Source organism: Cygnus atratus, chromosome 2 (assembly GCF_013377495.2).
Source record: "Cygnus atratus isolate AKBS03 ecotype Queensland, Australia chromosome 2, CAtr_DNAZoo_HiC_assembly, whole genome shotgun sequence".
Classification (NCBI taxonomy): domain Eukaryota; kingdom Metazoa; phylum Chordata; class Aves; order Anseriformes; family Anatidae; genus Cygnus; species Cygnus atratus.
This window is the reverse complement of record NC_066363.1, coordinates 152,462,879-152,481,596: the sequence shown is the minus strand read 5'-3', so window position 1 is coordinate 152,481,596 and position 18,718 is coordinate 152,462,879. Positions and strand designations below refer to the sequence as shown.

Genomic DNA, 18,718 nt, shown 5'->3' with positions numbered 1-18,718 from the left:
ACTTGCTGTGGCTAAGTTCTGGACAGCCTCGAGTGAAAATCAGATGACAGATAAGGCTTAATTTCCTTTAGTGTTACTTAGGTCACTATTTTCCTGCTTAAGCACACAAGAAAAACACAAAAGTAAAATCACAAAATGTGTACTAACCAGAGTGGGAGGAACAAAGCTTTAGTAAAGCAGGTTTCTTTTTTTCCCCCAGTTTGCAAAGGAATAGAATTGTCCACCCTACATGCTACCCTACTAGCTTTTCCCAGCATTTCTCACACACTAAAAAAAGCTTTCTGCCTACTTATAAGAATAGGGGCATTCCTTTTACTACATTAAAGTGATCGTTATAAAAGCAGAAATTCTACTAACAAATACAAATTGTCTGAACATGAACATAACTGGTAATCATAGACAAGATGATAAAATAGTTAATAATAAATTCTGCACTTGATGTTGAAAATGCTTTGCAAATATTAACCACCTCCTGCAAGCCCTGTTGCAGCTGGTTTAAGGAAAAAGAGAAAAACAAGAAAATTAGCAAATTAAAAGATTTTTTCATGATAAACAGGTAATCAAGGGCAGAGATGGATGAGACTCTGCAATTTCAGTCTAACCCAAAGACTAAATCAAGTTGTATAATGACTAGTCAACCTGCTTCCTTTCTGTTAAACATAGCATTTAGCAGACATGCTGTGTATTTATGGAAAGGATGCATCAGGGAAGCGTGTAGCTCTTGACAATTTGCATATGTTTTTAGGGTGCAATAAACACACAGCCCTGAAAGAGAGCGGTTAAGTTTCATTTATTAAGAGGATCCACCCACTTTTAAAATAACACATGCAAGTATCATAAGATTTACTGCAAGACTGAAATAAGTTTTCTTCCTCATAAAAAAGACAGTACCATAGCAATTTACAGCATCTCTTCAAAAGTGGGACCCAACACATATCTGAAATACGACATTTCTTGTTACCCAGTTCTGAATAAACTTTGAGATAGTATTCTCACCCTTTTGGAAAACTGTAAACAAGGACCAGAATTTATCATTCTTCTACATCAATTCTGAAGTGGTGCAAGCCTGCCTTAATTTCTGGAGGAATTTTTCCTGTCATCCTCTTGGTTTTTAAACAAAAAGCTTTAGAGGAGAAAACTAGATTCACTAATTTTGTCTTTGCATCTCTACTGCAATTGTTTGCATTAATCTGAAAACTCATTGTCACTCCTCGCATTCAGGAAAATCTTCAGCACATATTTACAGCAACTTCTGGCAGTTTGTCTAATCTGGCATCTTCCCCTTGCCATCCTGGCAAGCACCAGATGCTTCAGGGAAAGTGTTAGAAACCCCACAGCAGTTGACAATAACGCAATAACCAGCTTTTTAGGAGGTTTCCCTTGACAGAGCTTTTCTTCATTGGCCACTGAAGTACAGTGTGAACGCTCACATCCATTGAACGTCATGTGACATCTGCACTTATAAATGACAAATTTCTTTGTCAATCCTGCCAAATATTTTGGCTTAGTGACCTTATGGTAGTGACCTTGAGGTATACTAAACCAGCAGTCAGGCTGGAAAAAATTCTTCCCTATAAATGACTAATGACTAATAAAAAGAATACATACAGCACCTGAATGAATAAACTCATGGGAAAAACAACCACCACTTCATTATAGCGTGATTTTTTAGGAAAATGAACAAAATAGAGGATGCATCCAGGTTTTTTTTTTTGACTTAATACAGGAATACACTTACCACTTTCTGGCCTGAAAGGTAAACTAACAGGCGGACACAGGTTAGAGATGGTGTTCGTCAAATCAACTAAAAGTAAAAAACATAAAATGTATGAACAAAATTGCACTTGAAGGTTTAAAATGTAATCAATACCTCAGTATTCCCCACGTCATTTCTGAGATATGAATGTTGCATCTTCTCACCATAAGCACCAAGAATAAGAATCTGAGCCTTTTCTGCTATCTAACCCTTTTTGTTTGTATATGAAATCAGACATCCCCCAATTTATATATTTATAAACATTCCTACAAACACTTTGCAAAATGCAGTTATTTATGAATAACTCATTTCAGTAGTTTTGCTTTTCCATGCCCGACTCTGTATTCAGTTTCTTGAATCGGAAGAGACATGATATTTTCTGTTTCCTGATTAGCAAACTGGAATTTCTCAGAAGGAGAATTAGGAACAAGGCAGTTTCCAGCAGGAAACTTTTCAAATTAAAATTCAAATAATCATTCATATTTTCCACATATGAAGCTTCTCAGTTGCTAACATTTCCCTTAAAGGTTTTGCAATCTTAAATAACAAATAATACCTTGCCCTCATGCAATCATATTATGCAAAACACTTCAACTAATTAAATGAGTTATAAATCCTCTACTATTACCATCCAACAGATGCTGAAGATGAATCTGATTTTTTGTTTGCTTCTTCCACTTTGTATTGTCCATGCATGCAACCAATATAAATGTCTAAATGCTCATGATTTTTACCACTCTCATTGACATTAGGATCCTGGATATAGCCCTAATTCTTCACTATCTCTTTAAAATGTTACTATACATTCACCATTTACTGGACTGCAACCATGACTATACATACCTAGACAAACTGCTCATGAGCAGAGCTGCACACATGTAAACATAACATATTATAAAATGCAGAGACATGAGCACTTTCCTACAAGCAGAAGATGGGGACTAAAACTAAAGACCCCACCTCATAATAACTTCCCACTACGTACTGTAAATTCCTCCTTCAGATTTCACTCATTCTTCCTTTCAGCCTGAGTCTTCTTGTTCCTCTTCCTGGTTCCCAGACCCCCAACACACCAGCACAACTGACACAAATTTTTGTCTGCAAATATCTTTATTTGCATACACATCTGTGCCTTGGTGGAAAAACATCTGAAGCTTCCTCACTACATAAGGAAACATCACCGTTTCTCCTAACGCTCCCCCTTTTGCATACACCATGGGCTCCTCTTCATCATTCCTCTGCCTGTGAAGCAAGAAGCGTCCTTTATTTTTAGATGTTTCTTTATCAACGAGAGGAAAAAATATTCCAAGAAATGCAAGTGTATCTACGCATCTGCCGACTCATCCTCTTCACTTTGCCTTTCTACCGCTCTTCACTCTTCTCTCGTAGTTGCGTCTCAGCTCCTCCTGCCCACGGGCTCCTGACATTGCCTACCTTATCTGGGCTGTTGTTTCCCTCCTATCATGCTAGACCCTCAGACTGCCCTCTGCAAGCCCACACATTGAGAATTTAACAAATCCTGTAAGCTTTCGTGACAGCTCCTCAACTCTGTGCTGCATCTTCTCTTTAGCAAGGGTTGCACCACTAGAGGAAGAAATGGATGCTCTAGTGGGCAGAGTGCCACCGTGGGGCTTGAAAAGTTCCAGAACAAGTTCGTATTTCAGAGACTTCCAGTGTGAATTAGGGTTTTATTTAAGTTACCAACACTGAAAAATGCAGTGCATTGCAAGGATATCTGATTTAGCCCTACACAACTTCAACAGGACATGTACTGGGCGTTATATACCCACACTATATGCCTCCCCTTTCTACTCAGATATCAAAATTCTTCTCGACTCTACAAGAAATTAGGGAAGTTAAAAGCAGTAAAAAAATGCTCCTAATTACTGTCATTTGGCTCAAATTGTCTCCCTGATTCTGCCAATGTCACCAGACCGGCCTCATGGGGCCTCCCTGCTTCTAGTGGGGTTCATCTATGAGAAGTAGGAAGTCCAGTGTTGTTCAATGGACTGTCCAGCCAACCAAAGCTTTCCATGTGTTTCTTCTCTGATCTCTACAGCACTCATTCCTCTCAGTGTTTTAAACCAGAGACATTTCAGAGTTTGAGATTTTTCCTCTAAATCATCATTTCGGTGTTCCAAAATGTCTCCCACAATAACTAAATAACATTCTCTTATGCCATATTAGGCCAAATATAGATTCTGAAGCCAAAAAAATAAAAAATCCAAAAAAATAGGAGCTGATGTGATACAGACCTGCACTAACTTTTGCAGCCCTCTTCAGAATACCAATTATCTTGATGAACTGTTAAATAGCTGCTCTGAAATGCACATTGCCTCCACCCTATGCTCTGCAAGATGCTGTGATGTTTGTTCTGAACTATTCTTTTGCATCAGAGAAACAATAAGATATTTCACTTTGTAAACATCTTTCATTTTCTTCACCCAGTTCACAAAAGATGTTAATCATTAGAATAGTAACTCGAAAAAAGCTAAGTGAAAGCCATTTAGATATTTGCTGTCCATGGAGGTGTTAGCTAGAGAGGACAGGAAAATAAAATTTGGACTTCATCCAAAAATGTCCATTCTGCAGATACCACAGTTACTGCTATGGACAGTCTTCAGTTTGTGCTCAGTTCCAACATGGAATGTGATGAATTTTATATAGGTGTATATACATATATTGTTCTCTTAGCACAGATGAAATAATGGCTTTCCTATTCTGAGATATGATAAAAGATATTTTCATGATAGCTCTTAGCTTGAAGTTTTGACCCTTGCTATTAGCAACTAAAATGTGTTTTTTCATTTACTTTGATGAAATGACTTCTTGAGTTAATAAAATTATCTTTTGTTTCAGTATGGAAAAGAACATTAATTTTGACTAGATCTAGTTTTGATTCCACTTCAGGAAATAACCTAACGTTTCATAACTTCTCTTCAGTTTAAACACATGATGTCTTCTTGTTGCCTTAATAATACAGTGCTACCTTAGAACATGGCTGCTTTGGTAAAGCAGCGGAATTTTAAATTCTGTAACAAAACCAAACCTTTGAAGCAACCCATCCACACACATTGTTAAACCATAAGCCAAGCAGAGAGAAACAAAGAATGATTTCTTGACCAGGACTGCAAAACAGAACAGAATATGTTTGGATTCCTTTATTGGCCACAATTCTCTCATTCAACCTGAGAAATTCTATAGAGGTATTTCTATTCCTTATCTTTAAAAATTGAGATTAAAATACACTTTTCTTTCTCTCAGACATACTTGTCTGCCTCGTCTGTTTTCTGTGTTTGCAAATGGGTCTGTCACCTGAAAGCTGAAGCTTCTGTGCATTGAAGCTAATTAAGAGGATCCAACATGCAGATACCAGTCGGCAGGGCCACATGCTCTGCAATACTTACCAGGCTTTTGATACCAGCCAAATGGATGTATTCTGACTTCAGCATCTGGCAAACTACAACTTGAAATTTGCCAAGCACTTCTTGATTCCTCGGCACATGTCTGAATTCCTAGGCTGTTCAGAGTCAGGCACACAATCTTTCCTCCTGCCAAGGAAATAAATAGTTACAGAAATGAGGAGGAAAAATTCCCATGTTAACAATTTGCATGTTAAAAGAAATTCCACTGACTTGGAAATTAAATGGAAATACCTGGCCAATACAGTTTTACCATTAGTAAAAATCCTGTCCCAAAGTCAGAGTCCCTCCTTTGAGCAAGCAGCCCTTTCTGATTAATTCAATCTTGAAAATTAAAAATCTGTATGTATATTGAAACATAGCTCCTACTTAAATCAAAGATAAAAATTATGCCTTTCAAAGAGCTAATACAGATATTTCTGTACCTAAGAATTGTAGGCTTTGAAACACAAAGTTTCATTTAAGATTTATTCTATTTCATGTGAAAATTACAACTGAAATTCATCTTCACTACAGTACTAGATGTCTGAAATGCTATAGATAATAAATATTAATCAGATTAACAAAAAGGTGTCAATTTCCTATGTTTAACGCTTTAAAATCCTTAATTTATTTTTAGAACTGTTTAAAGAAACTTAAAGTTGTACTCACTTAAGACTTCAAATTTCACATGGTCATATGGAGGTATGACATGTGTCAACTATTTTTTATTTGCACAGTAATTCCAATGTGAAATACATTGGATTAATTTTTCAACCTACTCTTTTCTGTCTGTGTGAAAAATTTGCCTGCTTGCCAAAAAAAAGACGTTAAAAACATATTTGAAGTGTTCCAAATTCTCAAGTGAATCATAAAAACAGTACTTTCTAATAACTTCAGAGAGAGTTGGTTAAAATAGAGAGGATTGGGTTGGAAGGGACCTTAAAGATCACCCAGTTCCAATCCCCTGCCATAGGCAGGAATGCCGCCCCCTAGAGCAGGTTGCCCAGGGCCTTGTCCAGCCTGGCCTTGAACACCTCCAGGGATGGGGCATCCACAGCTTCTCTGGGCAGCCTGTGCCAGGGCCTCACCACCCTCTGAGTGAAGAATTTCCTCCTAACATCTAATCTAAATCTCCTCTCTTTTAGTTTAAAACCATTCTCCCTTGTCCTATCATTATCTGACTGAGTAAAAAGTTGTTCTCCATCCTTTTTATAAGCCCCCTTTAGGTACTGAAAGGCCACAATGAGGTCTCCCAGGAGCCTTCTCTTCTGCAGGCTGAAGCATGCAACAGTTCTGAAAACAAAGTTGACCATTTTAGGTGCCTGAATCTGAATTTGGAATAAAACATTAAAATTATTTCATTGACTTTTACCTGGAAAGCATCCAATTTTAAACACTTATTGAATACTTTGTTTTAAACAGAGTAATTCCTTTAGAGTCAGTGGAGAGAAAGAAAAGTATCTCCAGAATAGATCTTAGACAACCAAAGCCTTTAATGATCCTATAAGTTGTGTTTATGCATGCCTCTGCTGAATATAGAGAGAGCATAGGTTGACAATACCGTTAACTTAGCCATCTCAGGTAAATAAAATATGCGTGTTTGAGTTTTCAAAGACTCTCAGGTCACACATACTTTTAAAGATCTGATTTCTTCTGTCTAACAGAAATGCTACTTAAATGCTACTTAGATGTCTTAAGACTTAAGATAACTTAAATACTAAGGGGTAGAACATAAGCAAATTGCATCTGTCCCCAACCACTCTTCCTGACGTAGAGGACCAAAATTTGGAAGCAGAAAAGTTCAGAAATACAAGAAAATGAAAAGTCTAAGTTACCCCAAAGTGCCCATGGACATTGTGTACTTAACCTGCATTTAAACAGGAATATTTAGGTTTCTAATTGAGCTGTCTTAGGCCTTAAAAGAAAAAAATGAAACAACAGAAAATTTCACAAAAAGTCAACAAGCATATTGGAAGAGGTGCTGATAAATAGCAAATAACAGTTTCGTACAGTTTTATCAGTTTGAGCATCATGCTTTTGGAACTGCAGCCTCTTAAGGACTCATTTTCCTAGTAATTTCTGCTATGGTGAATGTGTTATTGGGCTGAACTTCTAAGGAACAGTTAAGATCACTTGAAAAGATGTTAGGAAGGGTTGGGTAAGATCCACTAAGGTTTTTAAAGTTGCAGTTCATAGGAAAAGGATTGTAAAGTTTGGAATGCTGAAGATTTAAAATATTTATAATAATAATAATAATAATAACAGTGAAAAAAATACCTGACAGCTGAGAGTCATTAAAAAAACCAAATCCTGTGCAACAGGGGTCAGCATCACACCAATGCTCACACTCAAAAAAGCTGGGAATAGAAAAATATTATTACTTTTATTATCATTAATAATTTTTCTCTGTCCTAGAGAAGGGGAGATAGGATATTGCACAGGGAAGAAACACCAAGAACCTGCAGAGAAGCTCTGCATGATAAGACTGCCTCGTGGTTCTTCATACTTCACAGATACTTCCACATATTTCCATTTTTTAGATGAAATTACATTCAGTCAGTATACATCTACCAGATTACATCTAATAATTTACATTAATATTTTGATAACTGCCCTAAAAGTATCAGCATAAATTTATTTTCTGCTAAGAGATTTAACTGGCCAAGCAGCAATTTAGTAGAAGTATAAGTACTAAATCACACATATATAATTTATAATTAATTACACACCTTATTATTTATACCTCAATTATTAATTTCCTTTAAATCATATGCCATTTTTGTTTGTTAAGTATTCTCACATAATGCTGTTCTTGTATCATCTGATCCTGTTCATCTGCATAACATTGCCTTGGTATTTCAGGCACGGTTAAAATTCCAGTAAAAGCAAAGAAACAGTCATGTCCTACCCATCTGAAACTGCTTTTCTGCTCATGTCAGTCTTATTCCTCACTGAGATCCCCATTACTTTCTGGAATGGTACACGTGTGTAGAAGCTCTTCACAGAACTTTTCAGAGTGACTGGCACAGAAAAGAAAATCAAAATCAGGGAAAAATCACCTTTTATTTCTAATTTATGTATGCTGGTCAAGTAACAACATGGTAAGTATAAAGCTTACATTCCTGTGCTACAATGACCTTAGTCAATTAAAAGACATTTTTACACTGTCACAGTAAACGTAGGAGAGTTAAGCCTAAAGATGCACAAAATTCCAACAAGTGAAGTCTCTAAAAGCTGATCAAAGTACTCTGCCAAGGAAAGACTTCTAACTAAGGACTTTGGTTTTGGATCTGTATTGACATGAATACATCATTTTGGTCCAAAAACTGGATCACAGATCCAGATGGGAAGAATCGAGTGTGTATGCTCATGTATTATTGTATATTTGGCTCCCCCAAAAGTCACAGTTTAATCATTGAATTCAGTGGATTTCTATGTTTTTTGTTTGTTTGTTTGCAGCAAACATATAGCTTGCTGCACAGTGATAACAGGCTTACATGTCTCAGTTTCCTCATGTGAGCAATATAAGAAAACCACTGAAGTCCCCACACATTCAAAGAGTGGAGGTTAGAATCCTTGTCTATAACACTGGATTCGCTTTTTAAAAAAAATAAATAAATAAAAGATAAAAAATTACACTCAACAAGAATGCATTTAGATAAATATACTTTCACTTTTTGTATTGCTTAACTACCATGGAAATTTTGATGGTAGAAAATGGAATTGTTGTCATCCCTATGACTGTTTGTTTTCACCCACATTATAAAAACACCTAATACCTGAGACAGATTATTTGAGCTACACTTGGCCTCTCTGAACTGGGAATAACCAAGGCAGAGAATTAAACTTGTAGTTAATATCACTGAAGTGTAATCACCAGCACTTTGAAGAAGACACCACTCAAAGAATTGCTAACTGCAGAAATGAAAAGTCACACCAGGACAGCCTGGCCTTCACTTGCAACATCACATCCCAGCACTAATTTATACATTCAGACTTTTTTTTTTTCTCAGAGTCAAGAGCCAGCTTGCATTGCCAAGGTTACAGCACACATACATTCAAATCCCATAACTTACCTATTTTTCGATACAATGCCTGTGGTTGCCAGGGTAGGACGGTACGACAGTTCTCCGCTATCTGGTCAATGCTGCCATCACAAATTTGTGCTGCTGGATACAGGGTACACACAAAGTATGTGTCTGTGGCATTTTGAAGATCTGCCATTTGACAAAATTCATCTTCTTGTGCACAACCTAGGAGGCAAAGTCACTAAACTTTAGACACATTAGGGTTTCCTTCCTCTCTCTTCAGTGTACTTCATGCTATCAATCAGCAAACAACTGAAAGTGAGAATTTCAATATTATCCTATTACAATGCAAGAGAAATGGGGACAGATTCTGTTTCTAGTTACAATGAAGAGCAAATTTACTTGGAGAGCACAGAAAAGGAGCTATACCACAGCTGATTGGAAAGATATGTTCTCCAGCTGTGACAAGCATTAGTTCAGTGTATTGGTGCCACTGACACTGTGACTTGAAGATCTGTATTTTTTTTCTTTTTAGTAAATTTGACATACAAACTGTATAATCAAGAAAAACTCTGTATTGCTTGTTGGTGTCTTACTTTAAAGAATAAAAAGGACAATAAAGTTAAATATTTTCTAAAACGTTTTATGAATTGTTTGCAAACAATTTCTGAAATGTTCATACATAACAAAAATAAATATAACTTTTCCAGAATCAACTGTTCAATGCATTTGCTTGCAAAAATTTGCATTGAAATTTGCTCCAAGGTAATAAAGCACTTTCAGAAAAGAAACAGAGTAGTCAAACCCATTTCTTAATTGCTGTGGCAATGACTTCTGTAAATGTGTGTGTCAATGCTTAATTTTAGACAGGCATATTTTTACTGTCTTCTTACAGTGATCTTTGTGCACTGTCTAGTGCTCTCACTTCTGCCTTCCTGGTAGTCAGAGCTAGAAATTCTTCTCCATTTATCATGTCAAAATATACTTCATCATTAACCCCAAAATATCTGTATTTTTCCACTAGTTAGAAAACTATATTTCAAGAATAGCAAAGTATTGCCTATGCTGCCAAATCTTCTACTATTCTTGCCCATAACATATTTATAGAATATTAATAATTATTATAGAATCATAGAACCATAAAGGTTAGAAAAGACCTTCAAGATCACCTAGTCTAACCATGAATGATGGGTACCCTTTCTGCCACAGTAGAAGATGATCATGAGGGGGCCCCAATAGAAAATTCAATATAGCTGGCTTCCATGAAAATTTTGTGGTTTTCCCCTGAAAAATATCTAGGTCCAGATTTTATTGTTATAATTATTGTAATTATGTTATAATTATTATAATTAGTATTATTAGAATTATTATAATACCTATATTCTATAGAAAGATTTAGGTTAATTATCTCCTTACTATCCTACAAAATAACTGTCTGCAAGATATCTTACGTGTGAGACACCAAAGCACCGCTTCCTCCGCTGAGTACTTCTGCCTGAAAACCCAGTACTGCTGGTAAGGAATTGAATAGTTTGGGTTGCTTTGTATCTGGCTGTTGTCCATTAGGTAGAAAAGATCCTTTGTGGAATCTGAGATTCAAACAAACAAACAGCTCAAGCCCACAAAAGTTATGGTCTGGAATAAATTAAATTTATTTACATATAAAATTTTGTCTTTCAAGTAAAGCAGCTGCAACCATTTTGTAATGTTAACACCACCAAAGGTTCCAGCCTTTGGTGGAACAGTCCAACCACAATTACTGATGTTTGTGTAGGCAATGCTTCCTTGTTGAACTGCACCGAACAACACAGCATTGCCAGAATATTTCCACCACCAAAAAATAAAAATATAAAAAAAAATCACAGCTCCTAGAAATAAGAAGGCTCTACTCTGTCATGCAACACATCTGTCTAACAATGAAGTATGATTTCTTGGAAGATGTTTATAATATCTTGATCAATCTAGTTTTATTGATCCAAAATGCAGCAGTTTCCTTAGTTTCCTTATATTTCCTTAGGAAGCTATTACACCTCTCAGTTAAATGTTTTCTTAACAAGCTTAATATCTATTTCAGATATTTAATAGTATTTCTCCTAATTCATGCTCCCACTGACCATATTAAATAACTCCTTTGTCTTCTGCCTGTGGTCTTTAGACATGTATACACTGCTCTGCATCTCTTCAGCTCCCTCTGAAACAATCACAGGAAGTTCAGGCTGTTTTAAAATTAATCCCTTTAAATAAGAGTCCTAGAGCAATATTCAGAGAAATGGACACTCTTGCAAATTTCTTCATAAACACCTTTCTATTTATGAAATGTCATCAGCAGGTCTCATCACCAGGTACTCCAGCATTGTAAGAGTTTCTTGCTGTTTAACCATAGATGAATTGAAACAGCCAGACAAAAATGAATATAGAAAATCAAAGACACATAACTGCAGCTGAAATGCCAAAGAATGTACTGACATGCTGTGAGTGCACAATCATTTTGTATTTCTATCAGAAAATAGAAAAGAGACATTACCATGTGCTCTAAGCACGATCACCAAGTAATTAAAAACTCTATAGACATTTTCCCAAATGTATCCATAACTTTTCCGAAAAGGTGATTTATAAGTCTCATTACCTTTCAAAGCTCAACTTCAACCTTCAGTTTCCCTTAAAACTATTTTTATCATGACTAAGCTTAAAGCATGGAGAAAGAAGATGAATACTTTGCATAACTTTGAGTTTTAATGATATCATCAGCCACAGCAAGGAAAAGGAGAGTCCTGAGGGCTCTGCTCATGCCTTGGCAGGTAAATGCAAGAGAATTTCACCCACTGTATTAAGCGCAGTTATTTCTCATGTTGAAGTCTAGACTAAAAATACCACTGATTGTATAGGAATGCCACTAGATAAAAAGACATTTTTGTTTACCTTCCATTCAAATTATAGGTTTACTTTCCATTCAAATTTACCTTCCATTCAAATTACAAAATCATCAATTCACTTTCTGTTATGATTTGACGTGTAATAAGCCATATGCTCAGGCATCCGTCAAGGCTCCTCAGCAAAGATTTAAGTTCATCAGAGACAAACCAGTATGTTCTCATCAAACTCCACTGCTCTCCTAGTTTTAGGATAGGATTGCTGAAGGCCCAGAGGAATGCTATTAAAGTAATACAAATTATTTTGTACATACAAATCACTTAGTATAACCATGAGCAGACCCTGGAATAACAGAGTCTCTAGCTTTGAAGAAAGACTTGTGATTGCAATTTCGTCCTTACTTCCTCTAAGTGTTGCATTTACAGTCATATCACCAGTAGAAGTAGATATGCCCATGTACCCAGACTAAGGATTTGATCCCTGGTTTTATGCCTTTTTTTTCCTCGGCCAAATAATATTTCCTATGTCTTTACAGTTTAATGAATCTAAGAAAGTTTTAACTTTTTCTCATTTCCAGACTGGCCTGTGAAAGTAGAAAACCAGAAAGATATGAGGTGCTTGCAGGAGGCACATTTTTCAAACATCATTCCCAAAAAATGTATCAGATTTTCCACCTAAAAGAAGTCCTTTGTACTTAAATACCTACATCATTACAGTACATATATGACAATACGTGATATTCTCTGGTTAAATTCTGCACCTCCCTCTGCTATCTTCTCTATCTGCCTTTACTATAATACCTGATAATGTTAGATCATTCTCTATCTTCAAAGCAGTAGCATCACACACAGAGGTTTTAGGCCGGGTGACCATATCGGAGCCTGAAATGCAACAGGAATTAAAGAGCACAATAATTCAGTTCACCTTTCTTCCACAAGACAAGCTCATCCTTGGTTCCCTAACTTTAGCAAACATTTTAGAGTAAAGTGTACTAATTAGGAAAACTCCTTATTTAGTTTCTCCAACCTATGAATCAAAAATGAGTAACAGCATCTGCTTGTAACCTTATAAGCAGAATGTAACCCAAAATACCCTGTTTGGAGAATAAAAGCAAATGCCATACCCACAATCACTATGCATAAGCATTCAGATGCTGTGTGTGTTTCTAGGGCAGTAGCCCAAATAATTTGTGCAGGTCCTGCTATGTATGCTGTGACGTTCAGAGAGTAAATTTACAAAAAACAACACATACATAATGATCATGCTAATAAAGGTAATCTGTCCAGTTACTTGTAAAGGTCCAAATTATTGTAGTACCTTGGACACTGGTAGGTCAAAGGCAAGTGTTTCCACAATACCATTTTTCACAAGCGTTAAAAGCAACAGAACATACCCTCAGACAGCGGAATTTACCCAAATTTCGTGAAAGTTACAGTAGTAGAATTACTCTAGATTACACCCACTCCTACTGGAAAAGACTTCCAGGTAGTGTCTGATTTTGGACAGTACAAAACAAAGCAAGACACTTCCAGTTTAAACAAGTGGTATTCACAGAACAGACAGCTGCCACTGCCTGTAGTTCATTATAAGCTTTTATAACAAGCCCTGTGAGATAACTCACCTCTCCACAGATAAACTTGTTGAAAAGTGGTAAAATTTCTCTCTTCCTCTTCTGCCAGCTTAGAAGCTAATAAAGAAAAAAAAAAAGTGTTAGAACAGTTGTTAAATAGGTAGCACTGAATTGCTCAGAAATTACATTATAAAAACACATTACTAGACTACATTTCACCTTATTTACAGTGCAAGACCCTAAGAAGGATTCAGGTGTCTGAGTGCTAATCTGAGTCATGGGGACCAAGGTTTTATCTTGTTTTCTATCATTGCTTTTTCTTGGGCATATCTCTTTCTGTCTTTGTTCCACGGTTTACATTTCTTTAAGATAATTGACTTGAATCTGCCTAAGTTAAATACTGGAAGTGTTACAGGGTAACCTAGTAGAAGCAACATATTCTTGACTTTCCTTAATATTGCCACAGAGAAGTGTAAGAGGTCCTTCTAACAATGCATCTTATTAGGGAGGTCTTATTCTCTTATGGTTGTACAGGCAGGGATTTACTTAAATAAAAAAAAAAAAAGCACTGAAGTACAAGAGCAGGCTGGTGGAACAGGCAGACTCAGTAGAACAATTAAATAAAAGTAATGTAAATTGAGTTAATTCACTGACATACTTCCACTGAACACTTGCCCTCCCAGGGTGAAGGAAAACGTCATCTCTTTTTTGTCATAGCTCATGCCTTTGCATATTCCTTCTGCGACAGAAGTTGGATTCCAGCTATTTTCATTGCAGATCAGCACATCTGGGGAGCTCATCAAACTACACAAAATGGTACCTAGGTTCAGAGGAAGAGAGAATTGTGTCACTGCCATAACACTGTGCATCTACACAGAAGTTTTCATCCAAGCATCCCAACACTTCCTCCAAATGCCAATTGAACCTGCATCACTGAGAGAGCTACTCATTAATATTGACAACTAAAAACAGAAAATCAAAACCATACTTTCAATTTGGAGTTCAAAGGTTAGATATTCATACCTAAAACTAACATTTGTAGCCTGTGTTCCAGAGAGTTCAAGCACGTACTGTTACCACCTAATAAAATACTACTATTATCTGATAATATTCAACAGGGTTGCCAGCACTTTGAAGTGCCACAGACACATGTTCAATCCTTTGGCAGTCTTAAAATCTTGGGCTCTGAACCAAGAAAGTACTTCATTAATATATTTTTACTGGGATGGTTTCCTGGTTTGGTGCCTGAATTCAGTCAGTACAGCCTGAGACCCCAGCATCGCAGCACAAGTCAGGAGAACCAACACATTCAGAGATGCGGTTTTCTGCTTGTGATCAGTCTGTCACCATAACATCTAGACAATACTCAACCTTTGCTTTGTTCTTGCTGACACAACTTACAATGCAGTGTTGTTGGGTTTTATTTTTTATTTTTTATCAGCTGGGTACTTGAGATATTATTTTTTTGTTGTTGTTCGTTGTTTACAAAATGCTACTTCAACTAATGCATTCACCTGTATTATTGATCCAACTCTATAACATTTATCTTTCCACACCTCATTCTATGCTCATAAAAAGGGAGACTACAAGCATTTGATGGTAACTGTATAGAAGAACATGACATTACAAGATAAGATAGAATATTTTGATGGAAACAAATATGAGATGTCAAAATGGAAAACATTTTCCTGGAAAGAAATCCATGATTAGCTGCCACACAAAACTAAAGAAGTACTTGCCACAGAGCAGCCAGTAGCACATGTTTGGGTTTGTAAGAGCCCATCTAAAAACTTGAGACAATTAGAACTTCACCTTGAGACAATTAGAACTTCACCTTGAGACAATTAGAACTTCACCTTGAGACAACAAATGCCCCTCCAGTGGGAAAGCTGTATGATCTAGAAAAGAAGCTACAAAAAGTAAGCACTGAAATTAAGTGCTTAAACTTGCTGGCAGAAGTCTGGGCTCTGCCTAGGTCCCATCTCTGCCAGGCTCTGTCCATCCAACTCCCACTTGCTCTGTATCCTAGCTAGACACATGGATTTAGGAGATTATAGCTTTTCTGCATGTAATAATTTGACATAATGCTCTGTTTAGCATCCTGTTTTCGTGCTGTAAAAGGGAAGCTGATTTACATTTACGCTACAAGCACTTTGTAGGCACCATATTAATTCCCCCACCAGCTGAAAGGCACTAACTCTCAGCAACAAAGCTGTATGAGGTAAGGAGAGAGGCATTTTCAAAATGATTTCTCTCATCTGAATACAGATGCCTAAAGCAGGTCAAAAGAATTATCCCTTCAAAATGTCCATTTCTCTCCAAGAGCAGCTTGCTACTTCAGGCCTTTATGTGTACTGCTCCAGGCCAAGTCCTGGGCATTACTCAAATCTGCCAACAACAACAAAAACGTGATGCAGAGGCATGTGTAGAGCATCCAAAAATGAGCTCTACCCACTGTTGGTTGATTTTTTTTTAACCTACTTGTTTGTGTTGGTTTTCTACTGCAGAATTTTTAATTTTGCAGTGTTTAGACAATACCTCCTTCAAGGGCAATCTGACTCAAGATGAAGCCATCACAGCAAGAGTCCCTGCTGCAAGTCTGCCGGCAGAAGAGCTGAGCATCCGTCAGAGATGTGCTGGCTGCTGAGAGCGCCATGGACTGATACACACCAGAAAGAACATTCTGAAAACTAGTCTTTTCGAAGGTTTTGAGGCCAGATGAGTTAAATTCTTGTGCTGCATAGACAGAAGAGGAAAGAAATGTTCAAAAGAGCTCAGGAGGAGATGTGATGATTTCAGATTGCCTGCTGACTGGAGTTGGTTGAAAGTTTTATGATAAAAGCTCTGCCTTAAAAATCCCGTTATGGACTTTGAGTTTCAAATGCAAGATAACATTACTAAACAGTTTGGTGCAATTACAGTTGTGAAGCTAGCCAGAATATATTGCCATTGAGGAATTGCACCAGAAAAGGTCTCCTAAATCAATGTACCCAAGAATGTTGGTAATACTCCAATTTCAAGTATTATATTAATAACTCCCAGGTATAAATGAAACAGACTTATCTGGGTAAAAATGTAAACTGGTATTTCACCAGTAGACCTAAATCTGCAATTAAGGCTTCTGTTGAAATGTCACATACATAAGAGGACAATTCATTTTATCCTGAACCTAACTAGCAATATCAACAGAAATGTAGAGAAGACCTGGTATCAAGATGTTATATTGATTGCAACAAACTCAGAGGAGTTGTCTTTTTTCAGGTGAGACTTAGCTCTCTACTTATATTATTATTAATAAATGACAACTCAGAGATTTGGATAACAGTAAGAGGAAACCAGTGACAGCAGAGAGTTCTGACTCAAACCCTACTGCATCCTGCATTCAGTTGTTTTGTTTCAAATTTGACATGAGGCTCAAAGCTGGACACAGGTGAACTGGGATAGTCAAAGGTATCAATCACACAAAACATACATTGTCACTTTCATTATTTCAGATGAATCACTGAGATTTTACTGGAGAGCAGGGTATTTCTAGGCTGGTGTATTAGTAAGACAATTTATAATCAAAATGAACGTAAATTGTTATTGATATAGAAGTTGGTCAGTAATAATACCTTATATAGTTAAGCAACAAAATGTTTAATAAATAATATCACAATGATTTATAATAGAATAACACATTGGATACTCAGCTTTTTGTGGAACTCTCTGCTGAAAAGCCATTAAAGCAACTTTCAAAAACTACATGCCTTACTTCTAGGGACCAAGCCATGAATGGAAGATTTACTGAGTTTTTCTGGCTACCACTTAGCGTTAAGCTCTGAACAGAATGATGTCATCTTGAACAAAGATGTTCCTCCATGCCATCATGATTCTACACAGAACTACAGGCTTGGGCACAGCAGTCTAACATCAGATCGATTTGCATCTGGTACCTTTCTTCAAATAGACTGTCACTGCATCTCCTTCTGGGTTCCTGATATAAAGCATGCAGCTGAGACGACCAACACGAGTGGCAGCAGGGTTCCCCAAAACACCTTGCACCTGGGACAAAACAGGCAAGCAAAATAAATGCAACGTGACCAATTTCCTCTACCACAACACATTTTCCTTAGTTGTAAACAGAGGGAAGAATTAGCACACACAGCTTATAACCACCACAGCTTGCTGTGGCCCAGTGTGGATGCTTTTTAGCCTGCAAAACTGAAATCTCAACTGATCTTCAGTGCCGCTTCACTGTGTTTAGAAAGTAGTGAGTAGGAAGCTGTTAAAGTGCTGAGGAGCAGATGACTCAAACCCTTGACAAGTGGAAGGGACTAATAAATGATGACTGCCTCCAGTGATCTGATTACTGACCTGGATACTTTTAGTTTTGACTATTCAGATAAAATCCCTTTTAAGTTACCCTGATTTCCAGACTGTGGGCACTCAGCAGGTTTTAAGAACAAAAGTGCTGTGTGGTGTTTCATGCAAACACTGAGGCATTCAGATGTCACTTTTAAGAACATTTGGGTCTAGCTTCTTTACCAACTTGCAGAAATCTATTACTGCCACAATGAAGAACAATGTACAAGGAGTCAGGTAATGGTCTGCCTTTCTTCTATGATGTCTTCTAATTATATTGAACCTACAGTATTATGACAAACACAGATTTTTAAGTATCATCATTTTTACCAATCCAGAGGTGGTACAGTTGAAGTTGACTTCAGTGGCACTATATAATTCACACACAACTTCAGAACCAGCAGGGGTTACAGTGACAAAACTGCATGCTTCTTCCTTCTCACAGTCTGAAAAGCAAGAAATAAACCATAAATTTCCTAGCATTTCATGTGTATAATTTCTGTGCCAATTTCCTGTTTATTGCCATTTACCCAATTTTTCATACTTCTATCAGACTGCAAGCACATGAATTTCATTAGCCAGATGAACCTTAGCTTTTAACCATTTTAGTATAGATTAGATTTTTAAGTTAAATGCTGCAAAGACTTGTTTGGGCATTCTTCACCTGATGATACAAACAGATGAGTTAGGTCTAACCACCTAACCAAACATTTAATGTTTGCTGGATGATTTTGCCTGGGGAGGG

The 18,718-nt window shown here is 36.9% G+C and overlaps 1 protein-coding gene across 1 annotated transcript in view; it reads right to left on the bottom strand.

The window, feature by feature from the left end:
• Nucleotides 1-18,718, bottom strand: part of TG (thyroglobulin) — a 155,389-nt gene that overhangs the window by 88,882 nt on the left and 47,789 nt on the right. Inside the window, exons 24-35 of the mRNA XM_035561698.2 lie at nucleotides 18,304-18,419; nucleotides 17,565-17,673; nucleotides 16,168-16,365; nucleotides 14,288-14,449; nucleotides 13,681-13,746; nucleotides 12,860-12,940; nucleotides 10,640-10,777; nucleotides 9,237-9,413; nucleotides 8,069-8,180; nucleotides 7,438-7,517; nucleotides 5,164-5,307; nucleotides 1,739-1,804 (exon numbers count right to left, since the gene is read on the bottom strand). Of these exons, the coding sequence (XP_035417591.1) occupies nucleotides 1,739-1,804; nucleotides 5,164-5,307; nucleotides 7,438-7,517; nucleotides 8,069-8,180; nucleotides 9,237-9,413; nucleotides 10,640-10,777; nucleotides 12,860-12,940; nucleotides 13,681-13,746; nucleotides 14,288-14,449; nucleotides 16,168-16,365; nucleotides 17,565-17,673; nucleotides 18,304-18,419 (1,449 nt within the window). The remainder of the gene's footprint in view (nucleotides 1-1,738; nucleotides 1,805-5,163; nucleotides 5,308-7,437; nucleotides 7,518-8,068; nucleotides 8,181-9,236; nucleotides 9,414-10,639; nucleotides 10,778-12,859; nucleotides 12,941-13,680; nucleotides 13,747-14,287; nucleotides 14,450-16,167; nucleotides 16,366-17,564; nucleotides 17,674-18,303; nucleotides 18,420-18,718) is intronic.